This window comes from Monopterus albus, unplaced genomic scaffold, assembly GCF_001952655.1.
Source record: "Monopterus albus unplaced genomic scaffold, M_albus_1.0 scaffold121.1, whole genome shotgun sequence".
NCBI classification, from domain to species: domain Eukaryota; kingdom Metazoa; phylum Chordata; class Actinopteri; order Synbranchiformes; family Synbranchidae; genus Monopterus; species Monopterus albus.
This window is the reverse complement of record NW_018128001.1, coordinates 1,782,230-1,794,701: the sequence shown is the minus strand read 5'-3', so window position 1 is coordinate 1,794,701 and position 12,472 is coordinate 1,782,230. Positions and strand designations below refer to the sequence as shown.

At 43.1% G+C, this 12,472-nt stretch overlaps 2 protein-coding genes and 1 long non-coding RNA gene across 3 annotated transcripts in view; 1 reads left to right on the top strand and 2 right to left on the bottom strand.

The window, feature by feature from the left end:
• snrpb (small nuclear ribonucleoprotein polypeptides B and B1) overlaps positions 1 to 4,268 on the bottom strand; it is a 6,875-nt gene extending 2,607 nt beyond the window's left edge. The window contains exons 1-5 of the mRNA XM_020612122.1: positions 4,120 to 4,268; positions 2,229 to 2,380; positions 1,282 to 1,393; positions 738 to 890; positions 536 to 665 (exon numbers count right to left, since the gene is read on the bottom strand). Of these exons, the coding sequence (XP_020467778.1) occupies positions 536 to 665; positions 738 to 890; positions 1,282 to 1,393; positions 2,229 to 2,380; positions 4,120 to 4,122 (550 nt within the window). The 5' untranslated portion in view covers positions 4,123 to 4,268. The remainder of the gene's footprint in view (positions 1 to 535; positions 666 to 737; positions 891 to 1,281; positions 1,394 to 2,228; positions 2,381 to 4,119) is intronic.
• A 1,337-nt stretch (positions 4,269 to 5,605) lies between these two features.
• LOC109966934 (uncharacterized) lies at positions 5,606 to 9,044 on the bottom strand. Its single transcript, XR_002275851.1, has 3 exons — positions 8,258 to 9,044; positions 7,663 to 7,745; positions 5,606 to 7,267 (listed from the first exon to the last, which is right to left on the bottom strand). It is a non-coding gene; the product is annotated as an uncharacterized LOC109966934 (long non-coding RNA).
• Positions 9,045 to 9,074: 30 nt separating this feature from the next.
• The window catches only part of LOC109966929 (E3 ubiquitin-protein ligase RNF182), a 16,999-nt gene continuing 13,601 nt past the window's right edge, over positions 9,075 to 12,472 (top strand). Inside the window, exon 1 of the mRNA XM_020612177.1 lies at positions 9,075 to 9,424. The gene's annotated coding sequence lies outside the window, so the exon portion shown is untranslated. The remainder of the gene's footprint in view (positions 9,425 to 12,472) is intronic.

Sequence of the window (12,472 nt, the reverse complement as noted above, 5' to 3'; positions counted from 1 at the left end):
CACACACATATATATACACACACACATATATATATACACACACACACACACATATATATATACACACACACACATATATATATACACACACACACACACATATATATATACACACACACACACACATATATATATACACACACACACACACATATATATATATATATATACACACACACACACACACGCGCGCATCATGTGATTTCCATACACCAGCGATTCCATATTTTTGAGATAGCCTAACAGAACGCAAGTGAATGTATGTGGTTGTTCTTTACAGAGTCAAACCAGTGCTAGAAAAGGGGAAAAATAGGAATCAAGTGCAAGTATTCCGTAGCCAGTCATACGCTGTTGGCATTCAATTTTTAATAGCATCGTGACTGAATCAAATCGTACCAAGAAAATGGCACATCAGCCCATGCGTAGTGTTTCAGCTGGTTGCTATGGAGCTCTGGGCCATTTCTAGACCAATCGGCTGATATCAGATCTATCAGTGTGAATGATGTCATACATGTGACATCACAGTTCACCTAACCTGGAGGCGGGGCTCCTCTACCCATAGGGGGTGGGGCTCCTCGGCCAGGTGGATACTGTGTAGGGGCTCCGGCGATGCTTGCACCTGCTGCTGCTGCAGCAACTGTCCCTCTGCCCTGCGGGGTCATCACCTGGACACACACAGGAAGTTATTACATGATCACCCACACACCTGATCACCAAGGAGATGTTGCAATGGTTACCTGCTGTGAAGGGCCACCCACTCCTCTGACAGGTCCAGCAAGTCCAGCAGGAGCCTGAGGCATCTGTGCTCCTGCTGGAACCCCACGACCCGCAGCCCGACCTACACCTGGACCTCCGGCCACACCCGCCAACGGGACCCGGGCTATACCGGTCTGAATGGGAAGGGAGAGACAGAAGTTAAAAGTCATTAAGAAGGTTTTACTGAATTTCTTTTGGCATGGTTTAAAGACAACTGTAATCCTGAGACTGTCATCTTCATTTAAACAGTGACGCATTTCTCTAAAGAAAATGAACTCTGACACCATCCACTCTGAACATCTGGTTCACACCAGAACAGCTTAAACTGTCCAGTTCACACACTTATAGTGCCACTTTTAACTGCAATTGAACCCAGGTCAGGAATTTTAAGTTAAATAAGTTAAATATGTACAGGAACATGGAGGCAGCCGTGTTTGTCTCTCAGGTAAACAGGAGCAAGTGAGCATGTTACATTAAAAAGAAAAAAGCCACAGCTCTGTCTCACTGGCTGCAGGTAACACTTACATCTTTAGGGGGGGGACCCTCCACTGTCATAGAGACCAGGTTCTCCCCCCTGAGCAGAACCAGACCCAGAACCCTCTTCTCCTCACGCTCCGGCTGCTTTGAGTTCTTTGGCCTGTAGAAGGGAAAATAAAGACTCAGTACCCAGCATGTCTGTTTTCTTCTTCATGATACAGCACCTCGATAGCCTTTTCACTCGTGCTCCTGAAATTACAAACACCATGCAGCCCAAAAATAATGCTCCCACAGCACACCATGCTAGAAGAGACGGCAGTGAACCTATGGACACCAGTTGGTGGACTCCACTGAACACGAGAATCCGGTTTCTATAAAACATCCAGGAGCTGACATTCGTACATCATAAATCTGCACATCTACGACTGTTTCTAGAAAAATTAATCACATTAAAGACAAAGCGTGTCTGAAAAGACTTCTCCTCAGCTCAAATGTTGTCACATGTCAGCAATAAAGTGTGGAAACTTCAGACTGAAGTGAAAATCTGCTTCCAAAAGGAGGAAGGGCAGAAAGGTTACAGAAATTTTAAATGAATTTCTCCATTAATCATTTAAACAGTAAAATCACCTCTAGTTTCCCGTGATAGAAAAAAAAACTGAAACAGACATCTTCATATTTTAGAGGCTGAGAATAGATGTCTTTTTTGAAAAATGTATAATAATAAAATGGTGATTGACAAATTGATTGTTGCAGACCTACAAAATTCTTGAACGAAAACTAATAAATGTAAAGAAAATAACAGCAACTATTCAAATAATCATTTCAGCGATTTGTTAAAATGGAGTGAAAAAAACGAACTGGTTCCAGGTGCACCGTTTGATGCATTAAACAAAGTGAGACATCTGAAGACTGGTAAGGGACAACAAATAAATAGAGCAAAGACTGAAGACCACAGTTTAATCACTAATCAGGTGCAGGCTGCAGGTTAAACCTACTTGATTTTCCTGAACTCGTCGCAGTCGCAGAGGATCAGGTTCATGTGTTTGTCAAAGGCTTTGAAGGTGCCAATGAAAATCCGCCCGTCCTGCAGGATGCACCTCATCCTGAAGTCAATGTGCTGCAGCATCTTACTACTCTTACCCACCGTCTGCCGACCAATCAGAGACAGGCATTATTGTGGCATCATTATCCTGCCAGAAACATTTGTCACAGTCAAGAGTTGGGTTCTGCCCCGAATCCATGTAGTCCCTGGTCGGGATCATACCCTTTAATAAATTGAAACTCTTTTCTTTCTCTTAGTTATTCCTTTTATTAAAGTTCCCATGGCTACTCATTTTGCTCATTTCCAGCCATTTAACATTTAATCTTGGGTACCTCTAGATTATCGTGGCACCCCTCATAACCCCAAATAGTCTGCAGTTATTTCACAATGATAAAACCAGAGGGCCTCTTCCTAAAAACTAGAGGATAGTTCGTGAACGCGCACAACTCCTAATGCTGGTGTTGTGTCCCAAGTGGACAGTGCAACGAACCGCAACAGCATTAAGTAATATGAATTTCTCCTCCATAGATAGTTAAACAATGGTACATGTACCGATGAAGAGATGTGTAACACTCTAAACAAAGTGGGTAACTGAGAAACCCCATGTTTTAACTGGCATAATGCAGACCCAGTAACTTCTCCAGCCTTATAACAATTCCCTCTAACATTACATGTATTCTGTCTTACCATGACTGACTTTCATTCCTCTTCTTTCCAGAGCAGACCTCCACCTTTCCAGGTGTTCCTCCACCTGCTCTCTGCTCTCACTACAGATCACAATGTCATCCGCAAACATCATTGTCCATGGAGATTCCTGTCTGACCTCATCTGTCAACCTGTCCATCACCATAGCAAACAAGAAGGGACTCAAAGCCGATCCTTGATGTAGCCCCACCTCCACCTTGAACTCCTCTGTCTGACCTACAGCACATCTCACTACTGTCGTACTCCTCTCATACATATCCTGAACTACTCTGACGTACTTCTCTGCCACTCCTGACATCCTCATACAGTACCATAGCTCCTCTCTCGGCACTCTGTCGTACGCTTTCTCTAAATCCACAAAGACCCAATGCAGCTCCTTCCAACCATCTCTATACTTCTCCATTAACATTCTCAGAGCAAACATTGCATCAGTAGTGCTCTTTCTGGGCATGAAGCCATACTGCTGCTCACAGATATCCACTTCCTTTCTTAGCCTAGCTTCCACTGCTCTTTCCCATAGCTTCATTGTGTGGCTCATCAACTTTATACCTCTGTAGTTGCTACAACTCTGCACATCACCCTTGTTCTTAAAGATCAGCACTAGTACACTTCTCCTCCATTCCTCAGGAATCTTCTCACTCTCTAAAAGCTTTCACTTGAATATCCATAATTGCATTTCGGATATCTAAAACGCCATATTGATTAGCTGAAATTACAGTGTGACTAGTCAAAATAATAATTCTAGATATCTACAGTTGTATCCAGACCAGTAAGAACGACATTTTCAGATTTCTGCAATTACATTTCGACTAGGCACAGTTTCTTTTGGATACCTGAAATGACATCACTGCACCATTTTAGCAGTTAATTCTTATTATAGATATCTACAGTGTGTTTACGACCAGTCAAAACTATAAGATATGTACAATTCAATTTTGACTGTAAGATTAATATTAAAGAATATGAACTGAGTGATGAATGCAAACTGCCCGACCCCGCGCGGAGCTTAGGCTCCTCACAGACGTTCATTCGACGTTCATTCGAACTCCCGCCATCGTTACAATAAAACCGTAAACCGGTCAAATACGGACAGCCCCGTTGCGAACAGAATGTGGACTATCTGCCCTCTAAACACTCACCATGTCTCCGTTCCGATGGTTCCGATCACCGTCGGATTCACCAAACAAAACCAAAAAAAAATTGAGCCACGGAAGTCCCGCCAGGCTCTCCTTTATCAAAGATTCACAGGAAGTGACGTAGAATGGACGGCGTGCGGCAGCGGAATTAATCCTACCTGAACAAAGAAACATTAGCGGTTCCCTTTCTTTCTACCGTAGGTTTGGCGCTTTACGTACTCGTCTTCTTTTTCCAATAATTTGCTTATTCTAGAAGAGTTTTGCTCCCTGTTACAGTTGGCAGTAGTTTAACACTACTCTGTGGTTTATTTTCTTATTCCTGCACTTTCTGACTGCAGTCTGTTTTGCTTCAGAATATGTGTCACAGTGGAATAAAACCTGGTGCAGAATCTCTGATTGGAAGGTGGATGCTTTCCACTAAATCTTCACCTAGTAATTTTTCCTCCCCTCCTGTGATGTACCTGTGTTCCAGTCCTGCTGACAGTATTAATGATTTCTCCTCTGTCTCACTCACTGATATTTCTACTAGCCTATGCTTTCTGTTTTAGACCATCTTTTGCTTTTTTTTTTATCTGCTTCTTCCCCCTCTTCGTGCTAAATGAACTACAGAACCTGACCCGAAACTCTGCCGTGTATGACTCTATAGAATTTGTAGCTCATTAATAAATCTCTAACCTTCGTGCCATTCCCTCTACCTATTGCGGATGCTAACAGATCACTGCAGTTCTTTTTTTTTTAACGCTAACGTTCATGATAATAAATGAAAATCAGGTTCTCTCAGTACCGGGGTCTTGGGTTTGATCCATCTGTGAATACTGGAACTGCTGTGAAATACTCTGTTTTTACTGTTTTCTGTACTTTCCCTGCCCAGGATTGATCTTTTTGGCCTGTACTTGATCAAGGACTCTAAAGTCAAGAGCTACTCCCAGAAACAACCAAGCTGAGTGACTGGTAATGGAGCTTCCTGTTTGTTACCTGCCCAGATAAAACTGCAGCCTAAAGATGCATCATGCTAGAGTCTTTTGGATGTTCCTCTAGATTTACACACAATATTTAACCAGGATTGATCCCACTGAGGTTAGAAACTTTCACATGCAGCCCTGGCCAACACTGCAGCATCACAGGTTCCAGACAAAAACACATACAAGAGTAGGATGGACAACAATATGCATAATCTACCAAGACAATAAAACATGATCAGCATCAAGAATTAAAAGAGTGACAAACAAGCAGGAAAGGAATAATTCATCAGTGAGTTTACAGTAATTTTAAATTCTGTAAATGACACCAGGTACACCAATTTAGTTCCCCCTGCAGACTGTTCCAGGTGGCTGCAGCAGAAAACATGAAGATTTTTCCTTTCTCTGAATGAACACTGCAACACACAGCGGATATATCTGTGATCTGAGACTGAGAGTGAAAATGAGTTCAGTGAAATAAATTTGCTAACATATGGGGGCAGCTGGTCTAAAATATAGCCTTGTAAATAAAAATATACAAATGAGTCTCCCATTCAATGTGTAAAGGTGCAGCTGCACAGTCTTCCAGGTGTTGAGCCCGTTGCATTCTTCTGTGGCATTTGTCCCCTTTTGTACATTTTCTGAATATTTTCTAAGTGATCCTTCATCCTATCATCAAACACACTCCCAGCTATCAGAAATACCTCTTCTAGTTTTCTCCACACATCCTTTGTTCCTCTCAGGTTTTATAAATACATCTTTGAATATTCAGCAGAAACCTTAAGACCCATAACAACACCAGTTGTGACAGGGTCCTGCATGTTGCTCCCTCTCTGCTCATGTCTGAATGTCTGATGTAACTGTGGACAACAGACTTATAACTCTTCCCTGTGATTTTCAGCCTGATATCCGTATTTCTTATTTTGAATAAACAGTCCTCTCCCCATGTAAGTAAATAATTCATTCTTCTTTCCAAACCCAGTCAGATCTCTAATCACTCTTCCCCTGACACTGGTGTGGTGACATAAATCTCCTACTTTCTAAAGAGACTTCAGCCTGTATGTCCTTCACCATATGACAAGTCAGCATGTGGCTTTAATCTTGCAGCTTTCACAGGCCTCATAGTTTCACTCAGCTTCAACATCACAAAGAGTTCCTATGTATATTTACTCAAGTACTGTAGCTTATTTTGAGGTAGGCTTATTTGTGCATTACTTGTGTGTTTCAATGCTATGTTAGTTTGTACTACATTTCAGAGGGAAGTGCTGGACTTTTTACTGCACTACATGAATGTGACAGCAGTGGAAAGTATCGCCAGCATCAGTCTTGTAATAAATCTTATGTCATTGGTGTTTTTACTTTAGTCATTCAGTCTTTATGTGACAGTTGGTGAGCAGGCATCTCAGACTCTGTGAACGTTCACCAACACCAGTCAAGTTTTCTAATCAAATAAAGTGAAAGATATTCATATTAAAACTTGACAAAGTGCAGCGAATTCATACAAAATCTGAGATATTGTCTCATTTATTGATCATTCAGTTCACCTCACATTTACCATTTGGTCCCACTTGCAGAAGGTTTCTCTGTCGTCTTGTTTCGGTAGAATCTAAAAACCTTTAAAGCCATCTCAACTCCATTTCATTTTCTATGTTTATAATTTAATGATTTCATTTCTTTTTCACGTTTTCCCCCTTTTACATTTGTACATTTTCATGTTTTTGTGCTCTTTTAACCAGTGTTGGGAAGGTTACTTCTGGAATGTAATAAGTGACAGATTACTAATCCTGTAAAAAATGTAACAAGTAACTATTTTAATTACCTCATTAAAGTAATGTAACTTATTACATTTAGTCTGGATTACCTTTCTAACAAATGTTTTAAATGGGGCAGTGAAGTCATAAGAATATGTAGCCTACTGGATGGGCACAGAGCAAATACTAATTAAATTACATCCTGAACACAGATAAATAACACAGTGGGGTGGGAGGTTCTTTGTCATGTGTGTGACTGTAGTTCCACAAGCTGTCGACATCAAAGTGCTCGATGTTGACAGCATCACTGGTAAACAAGTTTGGCCCATATAACATCCGTCTCTGTCTCTGCTCACACTGAGACCAGGAAGGACTCCAGTCTGAGCCAGATCCCCAAGTCAGACCATACGTGACGGTGCGTTCAGGGACCCTCATCAGCAGCTGTTTACAACACAGTGCAGGTGAGATCATTAAACAGTCTGAGCACAGACCATGTCCTGAAATCTGACAGCAGTTTACTACAAATGAAAAGTTGATCTCACAAACTGATACAGAAACAAAATGTGAGAGAGTAAATGGCTGAGTCTTTCTGACAGTGTACGACTTAGAGGAAACTCTAACCAATTAGTAGATGACTTGTTCTGGTGTTTATTTCAAAAATCTTAGTTTCATCTCTCCACAGATAAAGACATTAAAATAATTACAATAAATACACTGTCTTCTTCATGTTTAGTGTGAGCATTTGTAGATCTGTGTCAGTACACACACGATGAACGCTTTGTTGTCAGGTCCAGTTTGAAAGGTTTGAACTCATCATGTGACAAATTAAAATCTACCTTTCACTGATATGTTTTCTGTTCCTTCCCTTCTTAGTCAGGTCTGTTCTTATATTTCGTGTTGCAGGCGAATCTGAAACAAACTGAACATTTATTACAGTTTTAGTTTGAACTTAAATGATGAGAAAAAACATTAGTCACCTTTAAATTTGCCATTTTAATAAAAACTGACAGTTTAAAAAAGTGCTACTGAAATAAAGAAAAACTAATTATTGATGAAAATTTGTGATTAACCGAAATTTTTAAAAAGTGAGAAAGACTGAGTGGTGGTAAATCCTGGTTCCGGTGTTGTGTCGAAATGTGTTTCCTCTCATCTAAACGACGGGTGGGGGCGCTACCAGAGACCGAGCTTTGAACAGGGGACACATCTCCACGGGGAACACTTCTCCACACAAGCTCAGCCCTGACGCATGACGCTTGATTGTCGTGTCACCTGATCATATGATCAATAATTTAATAAAACGTGATGCCCTACAGTCTGATCACGTGTCGTAGACTGACAGAAACCTATTGATAAGCCGATTAAACAGCAGCGCAGTGAGGGCACTGATCAACTGAACGGTCCTAGTTTAATAATGTGTGTTTATTGACTGACCAGGTTATCGATCCTCTCTACTGCTGATCATCAGTTGGTCGGTCCCGTCATCCTGCTGCGGGCCAGTTGTCATGGTAACCCGGGCTCCCGCCGCCGGCCGCGCGCTTCAGTAAGACGGAGGAGACGGTGAGTCACCGACGACGAGACCAGCCCCGGACAACGACCAGCAACAGACCGACAACTGACGGAGCTCCGTTAGCCCGTTAGTTTTCTGTTGAAGTAAGTGAGAGGCGCGACATGACCACGGACCGTTAACGAGACCGACGGCGGGTAACTACAGTAACCAGTGCATTAACATTCTGCCACCGCAGTATTGCTTCAGCCTGACAGGACCGAGCCACAACTACATCCACAGCAACCTGACTGCAGTGTTGCTTCAGTCTGACATGGACTGCAGACCTCCAGCAAACAGCCACCAAACGAGCAGCATGTAAGGTAACTGCGCCTCCAGCAACTGGTAAATAAACTGTTGATGCTTCAGTCTGACAGATGACAGCCTCTAGAGCAACGTGAGCCACAGCAACTAGAGAGCAGAATGGAAAGCAACATGGCAACTTGGTTGCTCCACTGCAATGTTGATTCAGCCTAGAGGGAAAATACAGCAACTAGACAGCTGAGCTGTGATAACCAGTTAAATTCAGTTCAGTTCAGTTCTTATAACGTGAAATCACAACATCAATCGTCTGAGGGCAATTTATCTAGTATAATAGAGAAAACCCCCTTGAGCAGCACTTGGCGACAGTGGGGAGGAAAAACTCCCCAAAACAAAAGAAACCTCCGACAGACCCCGGCTCTTGGTGGGCGGCCTTCTGCCTCGACCAGTTGGGGTGAGTGGATAGAGGAGAGAGAGAAGAGAAGCAACAAACAGACAAAGAAACACTGCATTGCATCAGTCATAAAGCTTCAGTAAGGACTAAAACAACTAAACTAAATGGCAACATAACTTCCAGCAACTTGGAAAGAAACTGTTGATGTTTAATAACCACCATGTTGCTTCAACCTGAGGGAAACTACAGCAACCAAGATGTCAGCAGCTACATGAAGAGCAACTAACAACCGGAACTGTTGCTGGTTAATAATCACTTTGCTGCTTCAGAGAGAGACATCAGCAACTCAACCTGCACCTAAATCTCCATCAACCAGCAGCTCAGCTTCATGATAAATCAGGTGAGCAGCAACACGTCACTGTGAACGCTGATGTGTTTTTAACACCTCAGTGATGATGTCATGTTCAGGTGGTGACATGCATGTGATCAGAGTTGTTGACAGTGACACACCTCTAACTTGTGATTCGTGTGTCCATGTTGGACATGTGTGGTGAGTGTGGAGATGAACCCCTCCTCCCTGCAGTGCATGCTGGAACAGACCTGAACCTGCTGGTGTCACGGTATGTCTACGGGTATGTCCGAAATGGCCTACTAGCCTACTACGTAGTAGGCTAAAATGTGTATACAAGACAAGACATATGTCTGAATTCTTAGTATGGAAAAATATGTATGCTAGTAGCACCCGGATGACCTACGTACACACTTTGTAGTGTGAAGTGATGGACACTATGCTATCCCATCTTCCGATGGTGGTGGCAGGGCAGGTTAAGCGCAGGCTCAGATTGTTTTTATCCTAGGACTGTCATTATGCCACTTTATTAAGTTTTGATATTTTTCAAGTGAGAAAACAACCACCTAGTTTTAAAATACTGCATGTGTTCAGTCTGTCCAAGTAATGCCAACTTAGAAATTTGCTCTGATGTTCTGGGAGATGTGATGACCTGCTAGCATGCCAGCTACCTAGCTCTACTTAGCAGGCATAGCTGTACCCATTGTGCACATTCAGTAACCAAAATGTGATAAGATGTACAATGTGGTGAGTTATGTAATATAACGGGTATATGGTGACAGAGGCTGCCACCATAACCTTTACATTATATAACACTGAGCAGCGACAGCTATGGTACTGTTGTGAAGGTTTACTGGTTTATTCTAATGTTAAATACAGCTACAGGGCTAAACCACTACAACACCCGGGCCAGTCTGACAACGTCCTTGCTCCTAATTCCGGCACATCCCCCCCTCAGGAAAAGTGCTCTTATCACATCTAGGATTGTTAAAATATGGCCTGAAGATGCCTCTCATCAGCTGCAGGGCTGCTTTAATAGTACACACTGGGATGTTTTTGAACACCAGGACTTATACACTGCAGCTGTCCTGGCCTACATTAAGTACTGCATGGACATGTGGACAAGTGCATCATGGTTTATCCCAACCAGAAGCCCTAGATGACAGGAGAAGTCCAGTGCCTGCTCAGGGACAGGAACACCGTTTTCAGGTCTGGTGATGGGGCAAAACACAGCGCTGTCAGAGCCCACCTGAAAAGAGGCATCAGAGAGGCTAAGGATGCTTATAGGAGAGAAACTGAGGACCACATTTACTGAAACAACATAAGGTGGGTGTGGAAGGGAGTTCACCACATCACCAACCAGAGTCCCAGCAACCTTTCAGCCTCCGACGGTGACACATTGCTGGCAGAGGAACTGGACCATTTCTTTGGCCACTTGGAGGTGGAGTCAACTGAGGCAGCCATATTAAACCCACCAGCCCACAGCAGCCATATCCTCACTGTGGAGGAGCATGAGGTGAGGCTGAGGGCAGTGAACCAGAGGAAGGCTGCAGGACCCGGTGACGTCACTGGAGGGGTACTAAGATCTTCAACCAGTCACTATACCTGTCCACCATCCCACCCTGCCTGAAGTCCTCAACCATAGTTTCACTACCTGTGGTAGGTTGACTCTGAGCGGCCAGGAATGTAGGAGACAGACTCGAAAAATACATCAGGTTTTCTCAAATCAATAATTTATTTTAAACAAGTGCCAGCAAAGTACACATGCCAAACAAGATCACTAAGCAAACTAAATGGTTTAACTTCACATAACTGAAGAAAACTCTACTCAAAATAACTCAACGCAACTTACAAGGCACGTGCACACAGCTACACCTAGACCGCCACCCTCCAGCTGCTCCACCTCAGCTGATTAAGTAGCCCCTGATATCAATCAACCCTATGACATCCTTGATGACATCAGAGAGCGTACAGAATGAGGAAGTGATTAACCACCTCCTCCTCTATCCTATATCCACCTAGTAAATACAATCAAACATTTAACACACATTAAGAAACATACATGACTTAACTTAGGGACAAGTGGAGTGTTCTCACCCACTTTGTCACACTACCAAAAAAGGCCACCGTCAGCAGCTTAAGACTCCCGCCCAGTGACACCCATTATCATGAGGTGCTTTGAGACACTGGTCTGGAGTCATATGATCACCTGCCTCCCACCCATATTCACAACACACTAGCTTGCATACAGCACTAACAGATCTAGAGAGGATCCCATGGAGCAGCAGGGGAGCTACAGTATGTTAATCTGCTCTTTGTAGAGTTTAGCTCTGCACTTAACACCGTCCTTCCCCACAGACTGGTAACCAAACTGGCAGACCTGGGACTATCCTGCTCCATCTTCTTCTGGATAAAGGACTTCCTTGCGGCTTGCTCCCAGGCAGTCAGAGTTGGCCCCCACATCGCCTCAGCCCACAGCCTCACTACTAGCTCCCCAGAGGAATGTGTGCTGAGCCCCCTACTCTATACCCTCTACACCCACAACTGCACTGACACTACTGTTGTGGGGCTCATCTCTGGCGGGATGAGTCTGCATACTGGGACAAGGTGGAACAGCTGTCCATGTGGTGTACAGACTGAAAGCTTTTTTCCATCTCTTTTAACCAGGAACTCAGAGAGACTATATCTGGTTTGGGCTAACCCCATTCTACACAGCGACGTCAAACCGTGGCGTCACCTGATATGCCAGCTTCACAGCTGACCGCAGCAGTAGTCAAAACATGGAGAAAATCAATGTGTGTGAGCGTTGATTAAGTGGTCTGTATCTAAGAACATACAGGACATTCAGGGACATGACCTGACATTAAGCCTAGGACGATATTATGATTAAGATTACGGCTAAACATATCATAATAATAACAATAATCATCCTTCCTGCTGACAATCAAACTTTTCTATCTAGTTATCCTTGCCCACGTACACCCTGCTAAAATCTCATGACAATGACTAAGCGTTTAAACTAAACATCCTGTCTCCACTAAACATTTCTAATACAACAAGTATCTAACCAATTTCTATCTGACTAAAAAATACCTAACA